The sequence below is a fragment of the Boleophthalmus pectinirostris genome, unplaced genomic scaffold (genome assembly GCF_026225935.1).
Source record: "Boleophthalmus pectinirostris isolate CB_2022bp ecotype Guang Dong unplaced genomic scaffold, ASM2622593v1 HiC_scaffold_10, whole genome shotgun sequence".
Taxonomy (NCBI): Eukaryota; Metazoa; Chordata; class Actinopteri; order Gobiiformes; family Gobiidae; genus Boleophthalmus; species Boleophthalmus pectinirostris.
Window position 1 is genome coordinate 14031475 of NW_026570971.1, and position 20871 is coordinate 14052345.

Genomic DNA, 20871 nt, shown 5'->3' on the forward strand with positions numbered 1-20871 from the left:
ATACTTTGAAATGTATCTAGTTACAGAATACTGATTAGCTGCAGTAAAATGTATTTTGCAATGTATTGTGACGCATGGAGCACTGTATCCTGAATACTTCTAATACTTTTACATTGAGTTGCATTTAAATTATAGTGTCCAAATGCTATATAGTAATAATAACATTATGTTTCACAGAAATTTTGCAGAAACCACATTTTTTCTCATTGAATCTGTGCAGTTTGAAGCCTAAATTACATGATCAAATATCGTAATTTATTCCTTTGATTTTAGAAAAGAAACTGTATTTTAAATAGCACCAAATGAAAAAAGTATTGCACTAGAATACAGTTAATCATAATCCATCCATTTTCTTCCGCTTATCCGGGGCCGGGTCGCAGAGGCAGCAGTCTAAGCAGGGACTCCCAGACTTCCTTCACCCCGGACACTTCCACCAGCTCCTCCGGGGGAACCCCAAGGCTTTCCCAGGTCAGCACAGAGATACAGTCCCTCTAGCGTGTCCTGGGTCTTAAAGCTCATAAGAGTCAATGTTGCGTAATATAAGACCTTTAAAGACAGTATGTCAGGAGATGTATTTACCTTGTTGACAGGTTTCGGCTGCTAGCTGTGAGCCATCTTCAGAACTGTCACCGGTCTTACTGACATGTCATATATCAGCTGTTACTTCCTCAGGGGTGGTCAGCGTGATGGACATGGCCGACTGACCACGCCCCCTGTCCCCCGGTGGTCTCTGGTCCAACATGTCCCGGGTGTGTGATAGGACACCTCCATCATCCATCGTCACGATTGATGTGATGTTATCTGTGCTCGGCTTTCTGCATAAGTGTCCTAGAAAGTGAGGCACAGATCGCATCACCGTTAGAGATGCGCGGATTGCGGTTACAACCGCGGTATCCGCGGTTAATCCGCGGGTCGGGCGGATGACATGACGAAAAATTATATTTTAATTAAATTCGGGTGGGTGGCGGTTTAACTACAAAAAAAAAAAAAAAAAAAAAGAAGTTATTGTTAGCATTGTTACCTACATCTGAAAAGACAAGTGTCATTGTCTATGCTTGTAGTATGAAGTGTACATCATATCCTTAATTAGCCCATTTGACCTCGTTTTTATGTTCTGAAGGTTAAGGTTGTGTCAGGTTATTGATCGCCTAAGGTTTACGAGGCACATATTATATGCAGTTTATTTAATTATGTCTAATTTATTTCAGCTGTTTGCCAACACATAAGTGGCTATAGGGCCATATTTATTTAGTTACGCATATTTTTTCTTGCCTATTTCAATTGGAATATAAAGAGGGCATTGCCTGATTTCAATAAAGGTTCATCTGGATGAGATGATCTGTCTATTTTGTTTCGATATCAGTTATATTTTAAAACACGCAGACATTATAGCGTAGACTGCCACTCGGGGTATTTAAAACTTAAAGAAAGACCAATGGAGTGAGGCTATGACTTTGAAATAACATCGGGTAATGGCAGAATGTTCAGAATGTAACAACATCCAACACGAAGGCAAGTAGGTGCAAAAATAACCTAGTCGGAAAACGTTGTCAATTAGCTGTGCAAGAAAACCTGGTAAGTCTGTGGTTGTTAAGGACAATTAAGAATGCGAACATACACGCTGAGCGAATTTTGGAATGAATGAGCTATAGAGTTTGCATTTTTATCGAGGCTCCTTAGTTTGTTTGCTGTATGATTGTTCTAAAATCTAAAAGCAATCGGCAGATGGCGGGCGGGTGCGGTTTTGAAAACCTTCGGTGCAAAATGGACAGCGGGCGGATGATGAGTTTTGTGTCGCGGTTGCGAATGAAAAAATAGCCCATCCGCGCATCTCTAATCACCGTTACAACAGAGCCTATCTCCTCTCACACACATAGAACATGTTAGCAGCCAAAACATGTCAGTACATGCAAAGACATCCCCTAATGTATTGTTTTTAAAGGTCCTATATTACACAAAATTTACTCTTTTGAGGTTTAATCCATTTTAGAATGCTGTTACCTCTTCAGAAACATGCCTAGAGTTGTGTTTGTTTCATTGATTCATTCACACTCATTATTCTGTCTACATTTCCAAAGCTGAAAATGCTCTGTTCCACCCTGTAACAATTGCCTTTTAACATTTGTTTGATTGGCAATTCCAGGGCTAAAATGATCCAATTGATTCTGGTTAAGGCATATGGAGTTTAAAAACACAATGGAGCACTTCCTGTATTACTACAGGACATCGCAACATAAACTGTTTTCTATTTGAGAAAAGAACTCAGCCTAAATATGCAGGATTTGTGTGTGAAAGATGTGAATCAAACAAAACACAACTCCAGGTACAGTATTCAACAACCAGGCTAGTGCCCCCACTCAATTTCATTTCTCTCCAGCGTCTAGGTCAGGAATCAGAATACACTAGACGGTTTGCAAGAACCCCAGAAGTTGTAGGCCAATCAGCGAAGAGCTGTGAAGCCATGACGTCAAACTCAAGCGTCTGTCTGGGTCCCTTTTGTGGTACAGCACAACAGTAAACAAAGCAGTCGAGATGGATGTAGATGAAGCCATATATTGTGTTGGCAACGAATCCCGAGATTGAGGATTTAAAGTTGGAACAAAGAGAATGTTTGGTGAATTTTATCAAGGGGAAAGATGTTATTGCCCTTCTTCCTATGGGATTTGACGCATTACATACGTCACGACCAAACAGCAATGAGTGGTTAAATAAAAAAAAGTACCTGCCTACCGCCGAGTGAATGAATCTTAATGTTGCAAGGTCAGACGGTTTCCACAAAGTGAAACCGGCTGATGGAACAGGCTACAACATTACAGCATAGATCAGAAACTAGTGAATTATAGGTCCTTTAAAAAAGAACTAAAGTTGTGAAGGCTGCTGTTGTAGAGAAGGAGCAGATGGGGATTATGGTACAAAAATGAAATGGCAAAATGAATGGCAGAGAGAGTGCACGTATATGAGGTTGAGAGATAGAAAGATGTGATTCTCTGACAGTGACAGGTGACAGGAAATACTTTATTTGTTGATTTGATTTCAATCCTCTTGATTCCTTGCTTCCATGACTCCTCAGCTGTCACTCCAATGCACATAGTAAGAGGTGTCCCGAAGCACATTATGCAATTCAGAGGGGAAGGAAAGCATGATGAAAACAAGGGCGAGAGTTTCAGAGACAGAATAAAGCATAAATATTTGTCTCTCAGTGCGAAAATGGCATTGTTGCTACAAAAAAAGCAGAAGCAAAGAATAAAAAAATGACAAACAAGTAGCCAAATAGAATAAAGTTAAGTTGAAATGAATGATTAAAGGGACAGTCTGGAATTTTGGACATAGGACTTAGGGGTGTAACGATATCCAAGTCTCATGATATGATATCATCACGGTATGAACTGCACAGTACAATATTTATTGTGATATTGTGGGAAAGCTCACGATATGATTGGGAGACTCACGATTAGGGATGTAACAGTATTTTCACAATAATCATCTCACGGTACCATATTTATTGCGATATTTTGTGGAGGTTAACAAAACTTTTAATATGCTTCTTCTGCCATCAGTTAAAGTGTTTCCCAACCTAAGCCTCGGCAGCGAGCCTAACATCAAAATGGTCCCAGAAAAGACAGGATGCGGCTTTATGTCTCAAGAAGACCATTTATCCTTTTTTGGGTCTGAATTTGTCTTTGAATCCGTTGTCTACGAAGGTGATTCTCCCTGTCATTTATACATCCCAAATGTGTATTGGCCGTAAAGAATGTACTGCTGTAGGTTTCTAGGTTGAGGTCCTCTTTGTAGACAGGCCCATCATTCCACATAAGATCATACCCCCCCCACTCTCTTTTCTTTGCCACTGAGCCTTCCTTCCATATCAACAACATTTAATGTATCTTCCAGAAGATGACACTTCATCTCATAATCCTCTTTGCTGCTGGCTGTGAGAGATGGAGAAGCGTTCACTTCGATTAACCACGGCTTGAGGTTCTCATCCAGAAGAATGTCGTATCCATAAAGCTCAAAACAGTGTTTATCATTAATGAAAACTTTTTGCACACTCTGTAAGCTGCGGACAAAGATGTTATCTATGTCTTTGAAAAGGGTCTCAATCTTCTCTCTGCCATGTTTGGCTGTCAGATATCTGCGAAGCTGCTGTACCTGCAACTTGCATCCCTTCTCAGGGTCATAGTCAGGAGCAGTTTTTTGAACAGCTACATTGGTCAGGTGCATATATTTATCATCAGTGCTGCTCAGAGAGAAACGAGTATTTGCGAAGCGTGCAAAGCCATCCCTGTAGAGCCAGGCCTTCAAGGGAATGTATGAGGTGACCAGTACATACACCCTCAGGTCAAATTTTCTTCCATTTATAAGATATGGGTTCTCTATATAGCGCTGTGCAACATAGCTCTCAACTTGAGCTGCATCCTCTGAGCGATTACCATCCTTCTTCCAGTCTGTGATGTCTTTTAATTTCTTAAACAAAAAAATACCTTCCCCTTGAGACTTTGCAGCTGGTTTCATGATCCAGGTGCTGCCAGGGCTTCTTTTAAACTCCTCTACAAAAAGATGATATTCACTGGGAAGTGTGAAAGTACAGGGAAAAAAATCACATTTGGACGCCTCCACGGGGTCTTCCTCTTTTTCAGTGCCTTTTCGATACCTCTTAAGATTTTTCACCATCAAGTTTTTGCGAGTCAGCTCATAATAGTTGTGGAAATGGTTTATTCTTACATGCTTCTCCATGTAAGAATGATCAAAGTTTTCTCTTAGCGAGCCCACATCGCACCAGTTAAAATCCCACTCTCCACCATCTTTGACTTCTACCCATCCTGGTCTCTGCCTCAAGACGTCCTGTATGGTGTTGATCATCAGGCCACATTTGTAGTACACAGGTATTCGTCCTCCTTGCTCCTTTTTGTCACAGTCATATGAGCCTTTGTTTCCAGATACCTTGCCTTTTGACATTCTGGATACAGTTGATAGTTTGCGTAAGTTAATGTAGATTAAGGTTAAATGTGTTTGGAGTTAACGCAGTAGCGCGTTTGTGTGGCGTGTAGATAATCTTTTTACTCTTCTGCCATCAGTTAAGTGTTTCCCAACATAAGCCTAGGCAGCGAGCTTAACATCAAAACGGTCAAAGAAAAGACAGGATGTGGCTTTATGACTCAAGAAGACCACTGGACTGGTTACCATGGCAACATTCCACAGAAAGTTCACAGAAAAGCTTTATGATGTCATCTCCAAAATCGTGTATGGGGGACTGGTCTCTGTTTAGACGTCATTTAAAACTAGACTCCAGAGCGAACACAACGTCTCAGACGAAGCCCAGTATAACTGCACTGTAAACCCAGACACTGAACTAACTCATAAGTTTTTTAAACTCTCCAGTCATAATTTCAAAAAAGAGCTCTGAAAGTGCAAATCATATGAGTTCTAAACATTCATACATGAATTTAGTTCCATCTGGGATAGAATTTATGAGTTTGCCGTTTGTGTCTGTCATAATATTTGAGTTAGCTATGATTTTACGTCATGCCGTCATCGAACGTTCTGTCTGCTGGACGCATGGAGTTGGAAAGGGAGGAGCAGGAAGTCTTCCCAATGCCAACGCTACATTTGTAATTCTCTCCAAGCAAACATGTCTGCCCTGTTTCCTGAAGTAACCAAACTCTCCAGTCTGCACCCAAAGCCTCCCGGTCTGGTTCTACAGTATGGCACAGCTGGATTCAGGACCAATGCCAAAGTCTTGGACCACATCATGTTCAGGATGGGACTGCTGGCCACACTGCGCTCCAAGAAAACTAAAGCCACCATTGGAGTTATGGTTACAGCATCACACAACCCAGAGGAGGATAATGGTGTGAAGCTGGTTGACCCAATGGGAGAGATGGTTACTCCAACTTGGGAGGGCTATGCTACACAACTGGCCAATGCTGAAAATGAAGACTTACTCACAGCTTTGAAGGACATAATAGCAAAGGAGGAAATAAACATGAGCCAAGAAGCAAATGTTTTTGTGGGCAGGGACACCAGGAGCAGCAGTGCCAGTCTGTCAAAAGCTGTCCTGGAGGGCGTCTCTTCTCTTGGTGGTCTCAGTAAAGACTATGGCCTGGTTACGACTCCACAGCTTCATTACATGGTTTGCTGCCAAAATACTCAAGGGAAATATGGAAAAGCTACAGTGGAAGGCTACTACAAGAAGCTTTGTCAGTCAGGCATTCATAAAGCTCATCAAGAATGCATCAAACTGCACTGACGACCAGAAGCATCTTTCCTTGGATGGTGCTAATGGGATTGGAGCTTTGAAGGTTAGGGAGATGGAGAGTCACTTAGCCAAAGAGCTACAGATCTCTCTGTATAATGACGGCAGCAATGGGAAGCTGAATTATCAATGTGGAGCAGATTTTGTGAAAGTACAGCAGAAAGCTCCAACAGGATTTGAGATTAAACCTGGGGAACGCTGCTGTTCTTTTGATGGTGATGCTGACCGCATTGTTTACTACTACAGTGACTCTGAAGGACAGTTCCACTTGCTGGATGGAGATAAAATAGCAACACTTATCAGCACTTTTCTAAAAGAACTGCTCACACAGGCAGGCCTGAATTTGAATATGGCAGTAGTGCAAACTGCATATGCTAATGGAGGCTCAACAAGGTATCTTGAAGAAACTATGAAGTTAACTGTAAAATGCACTAAAACTGGGGTCAAACATCTCCACCATGTAGCACAGGAGTTTGACATAGGCGTGTACTTTGAAGCTAATGGCCATGGAACAGTGCTCTTCAGTAAATCTGCAGAAGACAAAATCCAGCAGCTCATTGACAATCCAAACAGTGATGATGAAAATAAGAGAGCAGCTCTCCTGCTTCAGAACACCATTAATGTTATCAATCAGACTGTAGGAGATGCCATCTCTGACATGCTGCTAATTGAAGCCATATTGGCCATCAAAGGAATGACAGTCCAGCAGTGGGATGCGATCTACACTGATCTACCAAACAGGCAGCTAAAAGTTAAGGTAAAGATTTAAGACTTGGGTAATATTTAACTTTACAGTCCTGTATTACTACATTATTAAGTTTAAGTACAGTGTAAGTCACTGAGCAGAACCTGTAATACTTTCCCTAAAAACAATGTTATTGCAAGCATGCCACACTGTACTTTCTGACCTGTGTTGGTTTTATTTTTTTGTACCATGAATAATCTGGCTACTGTTGTGCACGTTGCAGACCGTAGAGTAATTGACACAACAGATGCAGAGAGGCGAGTAGTGAGCCCGGCAGGTTTGCAGGATGCCATTGATGCCTTGGTGAACAAGTATAGTCTGGCACGCTCTTTCGTCAGACCCTCTGGCACTGAAGACGTGGTCAGAGTCTATGCAGAGGCAGACACTCAGGTTAGAAACCATGTTGAAAGTAAATGTCCAGTAATTATCTGGATCACAAACCACACCTACATGAACACTGATAAGATAATCATTATCTGATTATCTGAGATTTTCATTGAAATGTAAATAGCAAAAAAAGAAAGACAATACAACAAAAAGGTGATATAATGTGAGAAAAGACAATTAAAGTAAAGACAATATGTAAATAATTTGAAAGTATTCAAATTTAATACATTCTTTAAAAATAATAATTGTAGTTTCAATACCAAATACTCCTGTAACTTTGAAAACCCATTCATTAACTGCCATTCACCTGATGTTTTGGATTATCTGCTTTGGTCTGTGCATGTAAACACAGATCTGACTATTGGCTTATCTGAAAATGCTATTTATCTCTGTCCATGTAAATGTACTGAATATTGAATGTCAAATAAGTTGCAGATGTCATTGAATTTAAGTAATAATTTGAAACAATGTGTGTTTTAGGAGAGCACTGATGCCCTTGCACATGAAGTAAGTTTGGCAGTCTACCGTCTCGCTGGAGGTGTGGGTGATGAACCAAAGCCATTGCACTAGAAGTAAATAATTCAAATTCAAATTGGTGCTTATTGCAAATCTACATATCATAACACATCTTCTGTTGTATTTAAGCCTTTTCTGAAGTGCCACATTATTAATGGCATAAGATCTAACATTCTCAGAGATATAAGATTCACTTTTATTAACTCAATCAGATGTTTACATGTGGCAGTTGTCTTAATTGCACTTTTGATTGCAGATTTGAATAAAAAAATGTGAATAATAAAAAATAAAAAAAAAGCATGGAGTTGGAAAATTCAAGATGGCTGGCTGAAGCGGATAAGATTGTGGCGCAAAATTTGTTAAGTATCTACTAGTGATGGGCAGATGAAGCTTCATGAAGCATTGAAGCCTTTCATCCAATTGGTTCACTCTGGTGCAAAGCTTCCTGAAGCTTCATTTGCTCTAGTATAGGACATCTACTGGATGCAAAAAATATCAGTTAACACTCTGACTCATAAATAATGGTTCGTACAGAAAGTGCGTTCATTCTTATTTTAACCTTTATGCTGAAAATATGTTGAGAGATGTGGCCTGGTAAAAATGCAGATGTATACAGGATAAGAACCAGTTTGTAAATTTGTGTTACGCAAACAAGTTCAACAATAGGCATGGGCAGGAGGCAGGTGCAAGGGGCAGGTGCATGAGCTGTTGTCCGGGCTGAGTTTCCTTATGTTGTGTTATCCCATTTTAGCTCAAGATTTCTCAAGTCCTGGTTTAGACCTGGTTCTCCCCTCTCTCCACCCTCGAGACAGTTTATACATGTTGATTATCCTGATTTAGATCTGGTTTAAACCTGGTTCAGACCTGTTTTAGGTCTATTCTCTGTTATTCTGGGTCTAACCCCTGTTTAGCCGGGTTATGTTCTGGTCTAAACTGGGTTCAATCATTTCTTCAGTCCTAGTTTAGCCCCTGGTTTAGTCCTGGTTCACTCCTAATTTATCCTTGGTTCAGTGCTGATTTAGCAACTTGGTTTAGTCCTGGTTTAGGCCTGGTATAACCCTGTTTTAGTCCAGGTTCAGCTCTAATTTATCTTTGGTTCAGCGCTGGTTTATCCTTGGTGTAGCCCTGATTTAGCCCTTGTATAGCCTTGGTTTAGTCCTGGTATAGTCCTGGTTTAGTCTTGGTACAGCCCTGCTTTAGTCCTGGTATAGTCCTGGTTTAGTCTTGGTACAGCCCTGGTTTAGTCCTGGTATAGTCCTGATTTAGCCTTGTATAGCCTTGGTTTAGTCCTGGTATAGTCCTGGTTTAGTCTTGGTACAGCCCTGCTTTAGTCCTGGTATAGTCCTGGTTTAGTCTTGGTACAGCCCTGGTTTAGTCCTGGTATAGTCCTGGTTTAGTCCTTGTATAGCCCTGGTTTAGTCCTGGTATAGTCCTGGTTTATCCTTGTATAGCCTGGTTTAGTCCTGGTATAGTCCTGGTTTAGTCCTTATATAGCCGTGGTTTAATCCTGGTACAGCCCTGGTTTAGTCCTGGTACAGCCCTGGTTTAGACCTGGTTTAGTCCTGGTAAACCCCTGGATTAGTCCTTGTATAGCCTTGGTTTAATCCTGGTACAGCCCTGGTTTAGACCTGGTTTAATCCTGGTACAGCCCTGGTTTAGACCTGGTTTAGTCCTGGTACAGCCCTGGTTTAGCCTTGGCTTAGTCCTGACTTAGTCCAGGTTTAGTTCTCGTTTTATCCTAGGTTAGCCCTGCTTTAGCTCTGTTTTAGTCCTGGTTTCGCCTTGATTTAATCCTTGTTTAGCTCTGGTTTACCCCTCTCCCTCTCTCCTCAGAGCTCACTGCTGATGATGATCCTGGGAGAGCTGGTGCCCTCCGAGGGTAAGATCCGGCACAGCGGTCGGATCTCCTTTTCTCCTCAGACTTCCTGGATCATGCCCGGGACCATCAGGGACAACATCCTGTTCGGACTCACATACGACGAATACCGCTACACCTCCGTCATCAAGGCCTGTCAGCTCGAGGAGGTATGGGCTTCAGTCGATTAGTCAATCAGTTGGTCGATGGTGTCTTAGTCAACTAAAATATGTATTGTTTATTTTATTTAGATTATGGGACAACAGCAGGAAGGAGTTAATTTAGTTTTTTTAGATGTAAAAATGATCAAATTTAGTCTGTTTTATTATAAATACATTGCCTTTTTCCTGCATAAATAGTTGATTTTGCAGGTGTAGTCTTGTGAGTGCAGTTTGGGTCAGATACATAGATACGTAATAGTTTTGAGAGCTTTTGCCACGCCCCCTTTTCTGTGTCAGCCATCCATAGTGGTCCATACTGATACCTGCTCAAATGAGTATCTATCTAGTTTCAGTACTAGTTTTCATATCAATTACAACCAGATTTTTCCTTCTGACACCTTAGAACAGTTCAAAAATAGTCACATTAATAAATGAGTTCCACATGTTTGTTGTATTGCACAGTTTGTCACAGATGCCCCTCTCTCACTGCTGATAGTTTGAGTCCCTTTTACTCAGGTCTTGTGTTTCTCATAAAAGTGTGTGTTGAGAGACAACTCCTGTATCTGAAACTGGAGACTTATCCTCCACAGCAGAACTAAAGTAACTTCAGTTTCCGCAAACATAACTCTGAGGTGTAAATATGGACAGGTTTCATAAAGCACTGGTTACATTTGGATGACCTTTAAACTTTATGAGTTATTAAAAATTAAAGGTACTTACTTTTTTATTTTATCTTAAAAATATGACTAAAACCTCACTTACTTCATGCTGTTCCGAGCATCCAAATTATTCACTGTGATGAGTTTATGAGCACTTTCAGTTGCGAAAACGCTTATAAACTTTGCATTGGTTGCAAAACTTTGCGACCAGCGTGAAGTTTTGCCGGGTAACAGTAAAGCTAGCAAGAAATATCATGCTAACATGAATTTCCTGAGTATCAGACAAAACACTTTATAATTGGATGCAGACATCTTATTTTTAATTTATTTGTTAGTGTTTGTTAATGCGTACATTGTGTCACCAGAACTGCAGAACATTCTGCCATAGACATACATGGAGAACACCAGCTCATTGTGAGGTTACTGTAGTTTTTGAGTAGTATTACTTCATGTTTTCATGTATGAGACTCTTGAACCTGACCTGTATGTCCTGGTCCTGTATAACAGAAGTGAGTGTTGTGAGAACAAACAGAGCTGCGTCACACTGACACGTTCTGTAACCTCCTTCTGTCCTGCATGACAACAACAGATTCAAACTACAACCAAATATCATCAGTTTAATGCAGAAGACTCAAACACACTTTTACACAAATATAAAGACATAATATTACTGTCTGTAAATGTCCACACACACACGTACTGGCACAGCACCTCTAAACCGAAGCACTTAGGTTAAAATTATAGTGGAACTACTAGTAATATGCAAAAATAGACTTTTTATAGCTGTTATAATTGTTTCCCTTCTCATTGAGTTTCTTAATGTTGTATTTTACATAATGCGTGTAATCTTTACACTCCTGTATTCAAAATGTTATTGCTCCAATCAACCCCTGTTTTCACCACCACACGCCCACTGTACTTATTTCGTTCTGCAGTTTGTGTTCTTCATCACATAGCCATTTTGGTACAAATGAGCACAAGTACAGTATGTCTTGTTTATGATTAGGTTAGCCTTGTCTTCGTTGGGAAATTTGTCCTCTGCATTTGACCCAACCTTCAGTGTTTCTGGGTAAACCTGTCAAGAGCAAACATGCAACATGCAAACTCCACACAAAAAAGCTCAAGCCTGGGACTTCTTGCTCTGAGAAGCAGCAGCAGTTGTACCAGTAATAGTATTAGTAGTAGTAGAAATAGTAGTAGTTGTTATTTTACAGTCTTGTCCTGTGTCCTCGTGCTCTTTTGTGCGGTGCGTGTTCAGACAGTGAGCTCGGTGGTTTCTTTTGTCCCGTACAGACTGGAGCATGTGTCTGAACTGTTTATAGACCTTTAAACTGTGTGTTGTGCTCCTCAGACTGCAGACGACAGCAGCAGGTACGGACTGTGTATGTGTGTATGCTAAAATACATGTGTGTTTCCTGCTGTTCCATGTTACAGTTGTGGTCTTTGTGGTCATTTTTAGGTTTGTACTTGCTGTAACCACCAGTCAGTCCAACTTTTTCAGTGTCATACCTGCCAAACAGAGACTTTTCTAGTGGATTCAGTAAATTACCAATACTGGTGCATCCTTGATTAAGTCTAGTTGCTTTGTATTTTATTTCACATCTACAGTTTGTGTGCATGCATATTTGTACTACAGACAAAAACACCTTACAATTTAACTTAAAGATGGGGTATTATGCGAAACTGACTTTTTTTTTTTTGAGCCTTCTACCATGTTATAATGTTGTTCCCTCATCAAAAACGTGCCTGAAGTGGTTTTATAGTATGTCATCCATGCATGTTTGAATAATCTAGGGATCTCTCCGGGGCACTATTTGAACTCTCCTTGAACTCTCCTCAGTTAGCTGTAAAATTCTTTCCGATGCTCAGCCCATAAGTCGATGTTACCCATGCTCCCACACAACAATTCTCCATAAGTATACAAAAGCATGACACAACAATGCGCTATAACATGACAAACCTGATGCGATGTGCAGTAGTTTCATTAGCCGGATGCACGCTGATTGTGTTGTGATAGAGCTGTGAAGGGGGAGTGATTTAATGCAGGGAGCAAATGGAGCCAGGACAACAAAGTAATACTTATTAAACATGTTATTAGGTGTTTTTCGTAAAAGAGCATTTTCAAAACAATAAAAGGTAACATGGTGTTCTAAATGTTATGTGTTGAAAGTTAATACCCCATAGACGTCTAATACCCCCTTTTTAATTTCAAAGGTTCAGTATTATCTTCAGTAATTCTCACTCAGACTACAGTAGCATTTTAAACTCTAAACTGTTTTTTTTTTTTTTTCCAGGACTTTGCTCAGTTCCCGGACAAGGACAGGACTCACCTGGTGGAGGGCGGGGTCACTCTGAGCGGAGGTCAAAGGGCAAGGGTCGGTTTGGCCAGGTACTTCCTGTTTAATCCTCCTGTCATCTGTCCTCACTGCAGTTATTCTGAGACTTTATTAAACAGGAACGCACAGGGAACGCTTTGTGCGTGTTACTGGAATAATCCCAGGTTCAAACGCACCAGTACACAAAGATATGAGCAGAACAGGAAGTAGCTTTGAGGAGTGAACTGATTATAATTAACTCCAGATTAAGTGAACCTCTATGACTAAAGCAGACTAACAGTTTTGACCTTGACTAGTCATACATTTATTAAGTAAAGTGCGCATGATCGGTTTTTCATGTTTTTATATAGTTATGACTTGGTTTGTTGGGTTAGGTTAAGTGGCAGTTTGCGGTAAAAATGTTGACAAGTAAAGTACAAAAAACAGAGGAAGTAGCAATAAAATATAAAACAGAATACCTTTACCTACAGTATGTCATCAACATGAATCTAAAATGTAAAGGCAACCTATGCACAAGGAAGGCATTTTCTGACAGTTTAAATCAATATCAAAGTGTTAATTTTCTTAATCGTATCAAAGCTATTGTGGAATTTTGACAGGCCCTTGTTATCGTTATAGTTGCTAGGTAACAGTTATGGAATTACCTCTATGTATGTCATATCGTCTGCCCAACAAGGAAGTAAAATTATAAACATCAACGAAAAAAAAAAGGCAGATCTAAATCAGGACAAAACAACTGGACTAAAGTTGGGATCAAACATTTGTTCTATGATACATTTAAAACATAGCTAAACCTCTGATTCTGTTCTAAACAAGAACACTGAGAACAAGGTGTCATGTTATATTTTTATGTATCAAATTCTGTCTAGTCTTTCCTTAGTCTTTGTTTAACGTATTACAGTATTTTCTGATCATTGTTATAATGTTGTTCCCTCATCAAAAACATACTGTACCTGGAGTTGTGTTTTGTTTCATTCACACATGTTTAACACACACCCTGCTTTCCGCAAACAGGAAACTGGTAATACAGGAAGTTCTCCACTGTGTTTTTTAAACTCCATACACCTTTACTAGAATCATTTGAATCATTTCAGCTCTAGAATTGCCAAGAACAAAAGTTAAAAAGCTGTTAACTTGAAAACTACTTGCCTGATTCATCAGCTGGTTTTACTTCATGAAAACCCTCTGACCTCGCAGCATTAGGATTTGTTCGCTCGATGGTAGGCGGGTACTTTTTTGATTAAACCAATTGCTGCCATTTGGTCATGACGTATGTAATGTGCCGCTAACAGGGCAAACTGGTATATTAAGCTNATGTTGCAAGGTCAGACGGTTTCCACAAAGTGAAACCGGCTGATGGAACAGGCTACAACATTACAGCATAGATCAGAAACTAGTGAATTATAGGTCCTTTAAAAAAGAACTGAAGTTGTGAAGGCTGCTGTTGTAGAGAAGGAGCAGATGGGGATTATGGTACAAAAATTAAATGGCAAAATGAATGGCAGAGAGAGTGCACGTATATGAGGTTGAGAGATAGAAAGATGTGATTCTCTGACAGTGACAGGTGACAGGAAATACTTTATTTGTTGATTTGATTTCAATCCTCTTGATTCCTTGCTTCCATGACTCCTCAGCTGTCACTCCAATGCACATAGTAAGAGGTGTCCCGAAGCACATTATGCAATTCAGAGGGGAAGGAAAGCATGATGAAAACAAGGGCGAGAGTTTCAGAGACAGAATAAAGCATAAATATTTGTCTCTCAGTGCGAAAATGGCATTGTTGCTACAAAAAAAAGCAGAAGCAAAGAATAAAAAAATGACAAACAAGTAGCCAAATAGAATAAAGTTAAGTTGAAATGAATGATTAAAGGGACAGTCTGGAATTTTGGACATAGGACTTAGGGGTGTAACGATATCCAAGTCTCATGATATGATATCATCACGGTATGAACTGCACAGTACAATATTTATTGTGATATTGTGGGAAAGCTCACGATATGATTGGGAGACTCACGATTAGGGATGTAACAGTATTTTCACAATAATCATCTCACGGTACCATATTTATTGCGATATTTTGTGGAGGTTAACAAAACTTTTAATATGCTTCTTCTGCCATCAGTTAAGTGTTTCCCAACCTAAGCCTCGGCAGCGAGCCTAACATCAAAATGGTCCCAGAAAAGACAGGATGCGGCTTTATGTCTCAAGAAGACCATTTATCCTTTTTTTGGGTCTGAATTTGTCTTTGAATCCGTTGTCTACGAAGGTGATTCTCCCTGTCATTTATACATCCCAAATGTGTATTGGCCGTAAAGAATGTACTGCTGTAGGTTTCTAGGTTGAGGTCCTCTCTGTAGACAGGCCCATCATTCCACATAAGATCATACCCCCCCACTCTCTTTTCTTTGCCACTGAGCCTTCCTTCCATATCAACAACATTTAATGTATCTTCCAGAAGATGACACTTCATCTCATAATCCTCTTTGCTGCTGGCTGTGAGAGATGGAGAAGCGTTCACTTCGATTAACCACGGCTTGAGGTTCTCATCCAGAAGAATGTCGTATCCATAAAGCTCAAAACAGTGTTTATCATTAATGAAAACTTTTTGCACACTCTGTAAGCTGCGGACAAAGATGTTATCTATGTCTTTGAAAAGGGTCTCAATCTTCTCTCTGCCATGTTTGGCTGTCAGATATCTGCGAAGCTGCTGTACCTGCAACTTGCATCCCTTCTCAGGGTCATAGTCAGGAGCAGTTTTTTGAACAGCTACATTGGTCAGGTGCATATATTTATCATCAGTGCTGCTCAGAGAGAAACGAGTATTTGCGAAGCGTGCAAAGCCATCCCTGTAGAGCCAGGCCTTCAAGGGAATGTATGAGGTGACCAGTACATACACCCTCAGGTCAAATTTTCTTCCATTTATAAGATATGGGTTCTCTATATAGCGCTGTGCAACATAGCTCTCAACTTGAGCTGCATCCTCTGAGCGATTACCATCCTTCTTCCAGTCTGTGATGTCTTTTAATTTCTTAAACAAAAAAATACCTTCCCCTTGAGACTTTGCAGCTGGTTTCATGATCCAGGTGCTGCCAGGGCTTCTTTTAAACTCCTCTACAAAAAGATGATATTCACTGGGAAGTGCGAAAGTACAGGGAAAAAAATCACATTTGGACGCCTCCACGGGGTCTTCCTCTTTTTCAGTGCCTTTTCGATACCTCTTAAGATTTTTCACCATCAAGTTTTTGCGAGTCAGCTCATAATAGTTGTGGAAATGGTTTATTCTTACATGCTTCTCCATGTAAGAATGATCAAAGTTTTCTCTTAGCGAGCCCACATCGCACCAGTTAAAATCCCACTCTCCACCATCTTTGACTTCTACCCATCCTGGTCTCTGCCTCAAGACGTCCTGTATGGTGTCGATCATCAGGCCACATTTGTAGTACACAGGTATTCGTCCTCCTTGCTCCTTTTTGTCACAGTCATATGAGCCTTTGTTTCCAGATACCTTGCCTTTTGACATTCTGGATACAGTTGATAGTTTGCGTAAGTTAATGTAGATTAAGGTTAAATGTGTTTGGAGTTAACGCAGTAGCGCGTTTGTGTGGCGTGTAGATAATCTTTTTTACTCTTCTGCCATCAGTTAAGTGTTTCCCAACATAAGCCTAGGCAGCGAGCTTAACATCAAAATGGTCAAAGAAAAGACAGGATGTGGCTTTATGACTCAAGAAGACCACTGGACTGGTTACCATGGCAACATTCCACAGAAAGTTCACAGAAAAGCTTTATGATGTCATCTCCAAAATCGTGTATGGGGGACTGGTCTCTGTTTAGACGTCATTTAAAACTAGACTCCAGAGCGAACACACAACGTCTCAGACGAAGCCCAGTATAACTGCACTGTAAACCCAGACACTGAACTAACTCATAAGTTTTTTAAACTCTCCAGTCATAATTTCAAAAAAAGAGCTCTGAAAGTGCAAATCATATGAGTTCTAAACATTCATACATGAATTTAGTTCCATCTGGGATAGAATTTATGAGTTTGCCGTTTGTGTCTGTCATAATATTTGAGTTAGCTATGATTTTACGTCATGACGTCATCGAACGTTCTGTCTGCTGGACGCATGGAGTTGGAAAGGGAGGAGCAGGAAGTCTTCCCAATGCCAAGCGCTACATTTGTAATTCTCTCCAAGCAAACATGTCTGCCCTGTTTCCTGAAGTAACCAAACTCTCCAGTCTGCACCCAAAGCCTCCCGGTCTGGTTCTACAGTATGGCACAGCTGGATTCAGGACCAATGCCAAAGTCTTGGACCACATCATGTTCAGGATGGGACTGCTGGCCACACTGCGCTCCAAGAAAACTAAAGCCACCATTGGAGTTATGGTTACAGCATCACACAACCCAGAGGAGGATAATGGTGTGAAGCTGGTTGACCCAATGGGAGAGATGGTTACTCCAACTTGGGAGGGCTATGCTACACAACTGGCCAATGCTGAAAATGAAGACTTACTCACAGCTTTGAAGGACATAATAGCAAAGGAGGAAATAAACATGAGCCAAGAAGCAAATGTTTTTGTGGGCAGGGACACCAGGAGCAGCAGTGCCAGTCTGTCAAAAGCTGTCCTGGAGGGCGTCTCTTCTCTTGGTGGTCTCAGTAAAGACTATGGCCTGGTTACGACTCCACAGCTTCATTACATGGTTTGCTGCCAAAATACTCAAGGGAAATATGGAAAAGCTACAGTGGAAGGCTACTACAAGAAGCTTTGTCAGGCATTCATAAAGCTCATCAAGAATGCATCAAACTGCACTGACGACCAGAAGCATCTTTCCTTGGATGGTGCTAATGGGATTGGAGCTTTGAAGGTTAGGGAGATGGAGAGTCACTTAGCCAAAGAGCTACAGATCTCTCTGTATAATGACGGCAGCAATGGGAAGCTGAATTATCAATGTGGAGCAGATTTTGTGAAAGTACAGCAGAAAGCTCCAACAGGATTTGAGATTAAACCTGGGGAACGCTGCTGTTCTTTTGATGGTGATGCTGACCGCATTGTTTACTACTACAGTGACTCTGAAGGACAGTTCCACTTGCTGGATGGAGATAAAATAGCAACACTTATCAGCACTTTTCTAAAAGAACTGCTCACACAGGCAGGCCTGAATTTGAATATGGCAGTAGTGCAAACTGCATATGCTAATGGAAGGCTCAACAAGGTATCTTGAAGAAACTATGAAGTTAACTGTAAAATGCACTAAAACTGGGGTCAAACATCTCCACCATGTAGCACAGGAGTTTGACATAGGCGTGTACTTTGAAGCTAATGGCCATGGAACAGTGCTCTTCAGTAAATCTGCAGAAGACAAAATCCAGCAGCTCATTGACAATCCAAACAGTGATGATGAAAATAAGAGAGCAGCTCTCCTGCTTCAGAACACCATTAATGTTATCAATCAGACTGTAGGAGATGCCATCTCTGACATGCTGCTAATTGAAGCCATATTGGCCATCAAAGGAATGACAGTCCAGCAGTGGGATGCGATCTACACTGATCTACCAAACAGGCAGCTAAAAGTTAAGGTAAAGATTTAAGACTTGGGTAATATTTAACTTTACAGTCCTGTATTACTACATTATTAAGTTTAAGTACAGTGTAAGTCACTGAGCAGAACCTGTAATACTTTCCCTAAAAACAATGTTATTGCAAGCATGCCACACTGTACTTTCTGACCTGTGTTGGTTTTATTTTTTGTACCATGAATAATCTGGCTACTGTTGTGCAGGTTGCAGACCGTAGAGTAATTGACACAACAGATGCAGAGAGGCGAGTAGTGAGCCCGGCAGGTTTGCAGGATGCCATTGATGCCTTGGTGAACAAGTATAGTCTGGCACGCTCTTTCGTCAGACCCTCTGGCACTGAAGACGTGGTCAGAGTCTATGCAGAGGCAGACACTCAGGTTAGAAACCATGTTGAAAGTAAATGTCCAGTAATTATCTGGATCACAAACCACACCTACATGAACACTGATAAGATAATCATTATCTGATTATCTGAGATTTTCATTGAAATGTAAATAGCAAAAAAAAGAAAGACAATACAACAAAAAGGTGATATAATGTGAGAAAAGACAATTAAAGTAAAGACAATATGTAAATAATTTGAAAGTATTCAAATTTAATACATTCTTTAAAAATAATAATTGTAGTTTCAATACCAAATACTCCTGTAACTTTGAAAACCCATTCATTAACTGCCATTCACCTGATGTTTTGGATTATCTGCTTTGGTCTGTGCATGTAAACACAGATCTGACTATTGACTATTGGCTTATCTGAAAATGCTATTTATCTCTGTCCATGTAAATGTACTGAATATTGAATGTCAAATAAGTTGCAGATGTCATTGAATTTAAGTAATAATTTGAAACAATGTGTGTTTTAGGAGAGCACTGATGCCCTTGCACATGAAGTAAGTTTGGCAGTCTACCATCTCGCTGGAGGTGTGGGTGATGAACCAAAGCCATTGCACTAGAAGTAAATAATTCTAATTCAAATTGGTGCTTATTGCAAATCTACATATCATAACACATCTTCTGTTGTATTTAAGCCTTTTCTGAAGTGCCACATTATTAATGGCATAAGATCTAACATTCTCAGAGATATAAGATTCACTTTTATTAACTCAATCAGATGTTTACATGTGGCAGTTGTCTTAATTGCACTTTTGATTGCAGATTTGAATAAAAAAATGTGAATAATAAAAAATTAAAAAAAGCATGGAGTTGGAAAATTCAAGATGGCTGGCTGAAGCGGATAAGATTGTGGCGCAAAATTTGTTAAGTATCTACTAGTGATGGGCAGATGAAGCTTCATGAAGCATTGAAGCCTTTCATCCAATTGGTTCACTCTGGTGCAAAGCTTCCTGAAGCTTCATTTGCTCTAGTAGGACATCTACTGGATGCAAAAAATATCAGTTAACATGAATTTGAAGTGTGTTGCATTTTGCAAAAAGCCTGTGAATAAAACTGTCAGCAAAGTAAAGAAGTATGCAAAACATGTATATTGTAGTGATGTATACTGTGTGTGTATATATATAAATATATATGAATATAAATACTTTTATATATATATACTGGCAGTATGGAAAATTATTATTTGGAAATTATGAAAAAGCTAATGATCATTTACAGTGAGGTGAGGGTGGTTGGGGTTGGAGTATGGACATTGATTGTGCTTTTGTAACGTTGGGTGATTATGGTTCAGGGGACACATCATTGGTTTTTATTTAAAAACAACAGTTTCTCCACTGTGGCAGGTCTCAGGCGATTTCTTTTTTTTGACAATATTTCTCCTGCTTTCGAAAACACCCGCTCACAGGGCACAGATGAGGCAGGCGTACACAAGAATGCCACTGCTAATTTATATAAATGGGGATAGACATATTTCTGTCTCTCCCAGTATTGAAGGGGGTCCTCCAGCCTTCCAATATTTGGCTCCATCATGCACCGTTGGACCTCAGTATTTGCGTCTGCTATTACATTTTGTGTTTGTGTCTGCCTGACTCTGTCATCCAGGCGACACCACAGGTTGTTACCTAAGAAATAAGAATTGTTTTTTTGTGAGTTTAAACTGTCTCCAAACTTCCAAACTCTCACTGATCGCAACTCTCCATCAAACACCCACATTTTGAATGAAGACTGAGCAGTTTATATCGCTGTCAAAACTTGCGGCAAAACCTTAATAGATCCATGGGCAAAACCCGAACCACTTCCTGAATCAGTCACGTGGTACAGCCGGGCAGCGAGGCTTCGGACGTCATCATTTTCAGCTCCTCCCCTAAATGAATCAAGCCTCGATAAGCGCTTCGCGGAAACGCCAACTCCCTACTCGGCACACGCTTCGAAGACTCGACACGGAACGTCACATCACTAGTATCTACTTTAAATTGCATATTTTCTGTCAG

The 20871-nt window shown here is 40.3% G+C and overlaps 2 protein-coding genes and 2 pseudogenes across 2 annotated transcripts; 2 read left to right on the top strand and 2 right to left on the bottom strand.

Moving 5' to 3' along the window:
• Positions 1–3632: 3632 nt before the first annotated feature.
• Positions 3633–5032, bottom strand: LOC110155434 (tubulin tyrosine ligase-like family, member 9). The gene is given in 2 exon segments (XM_020919534.2): positions 3633–3827; positions 3829–5032. Coding segments are annotated over 2 exon segments (1323 nt in total). The 5' UTR covers positions 4957–5032.
• A 550-nt stretch (positions 5033–5582) lies between these two features.
• LOC129411325 (phosphoacetylglucosamine mutase-like) lies at positions 5583–8102 on the top strand (annotated as a pseudogene).
• Positions 8103–15115: 7013 nt separating this feature from the next.
• Positions 15116–16493, bottom strand: LOC129411074 (probable tubulin polyglutamylase TTLL9). Its single transcript, XM_055160873.1, has one exon. It carries the CDS (start codon positions 16430–16432, stop codon positions 15116–15118), a length of 1317 nt encoding a protein of 438 aa, XP_055016848.1. The 5' UTR covers positions 16433–16493.
• Positions 16494–17087: 594 nt separating this feature from the next.
• On the top strand, positions 17088–19440 carry LOC129411075 (phosphoacetylglucosamine mutase-like; annotated as a pseudogene).
• The last annotated feature ends 1431 nt before the right edge of the window (positions 19441–20871 follow it).

Bases quoted from the DNA above. Each gene is read 5' to 3' on its own strand.
- LOC129411074 (XM_055160873.1), bottom strand. From the start codon at position 16,432: ATGTCAAAAGGCAAGGTATCTGGAAACAAAGGCTCATATGACTGTGAC.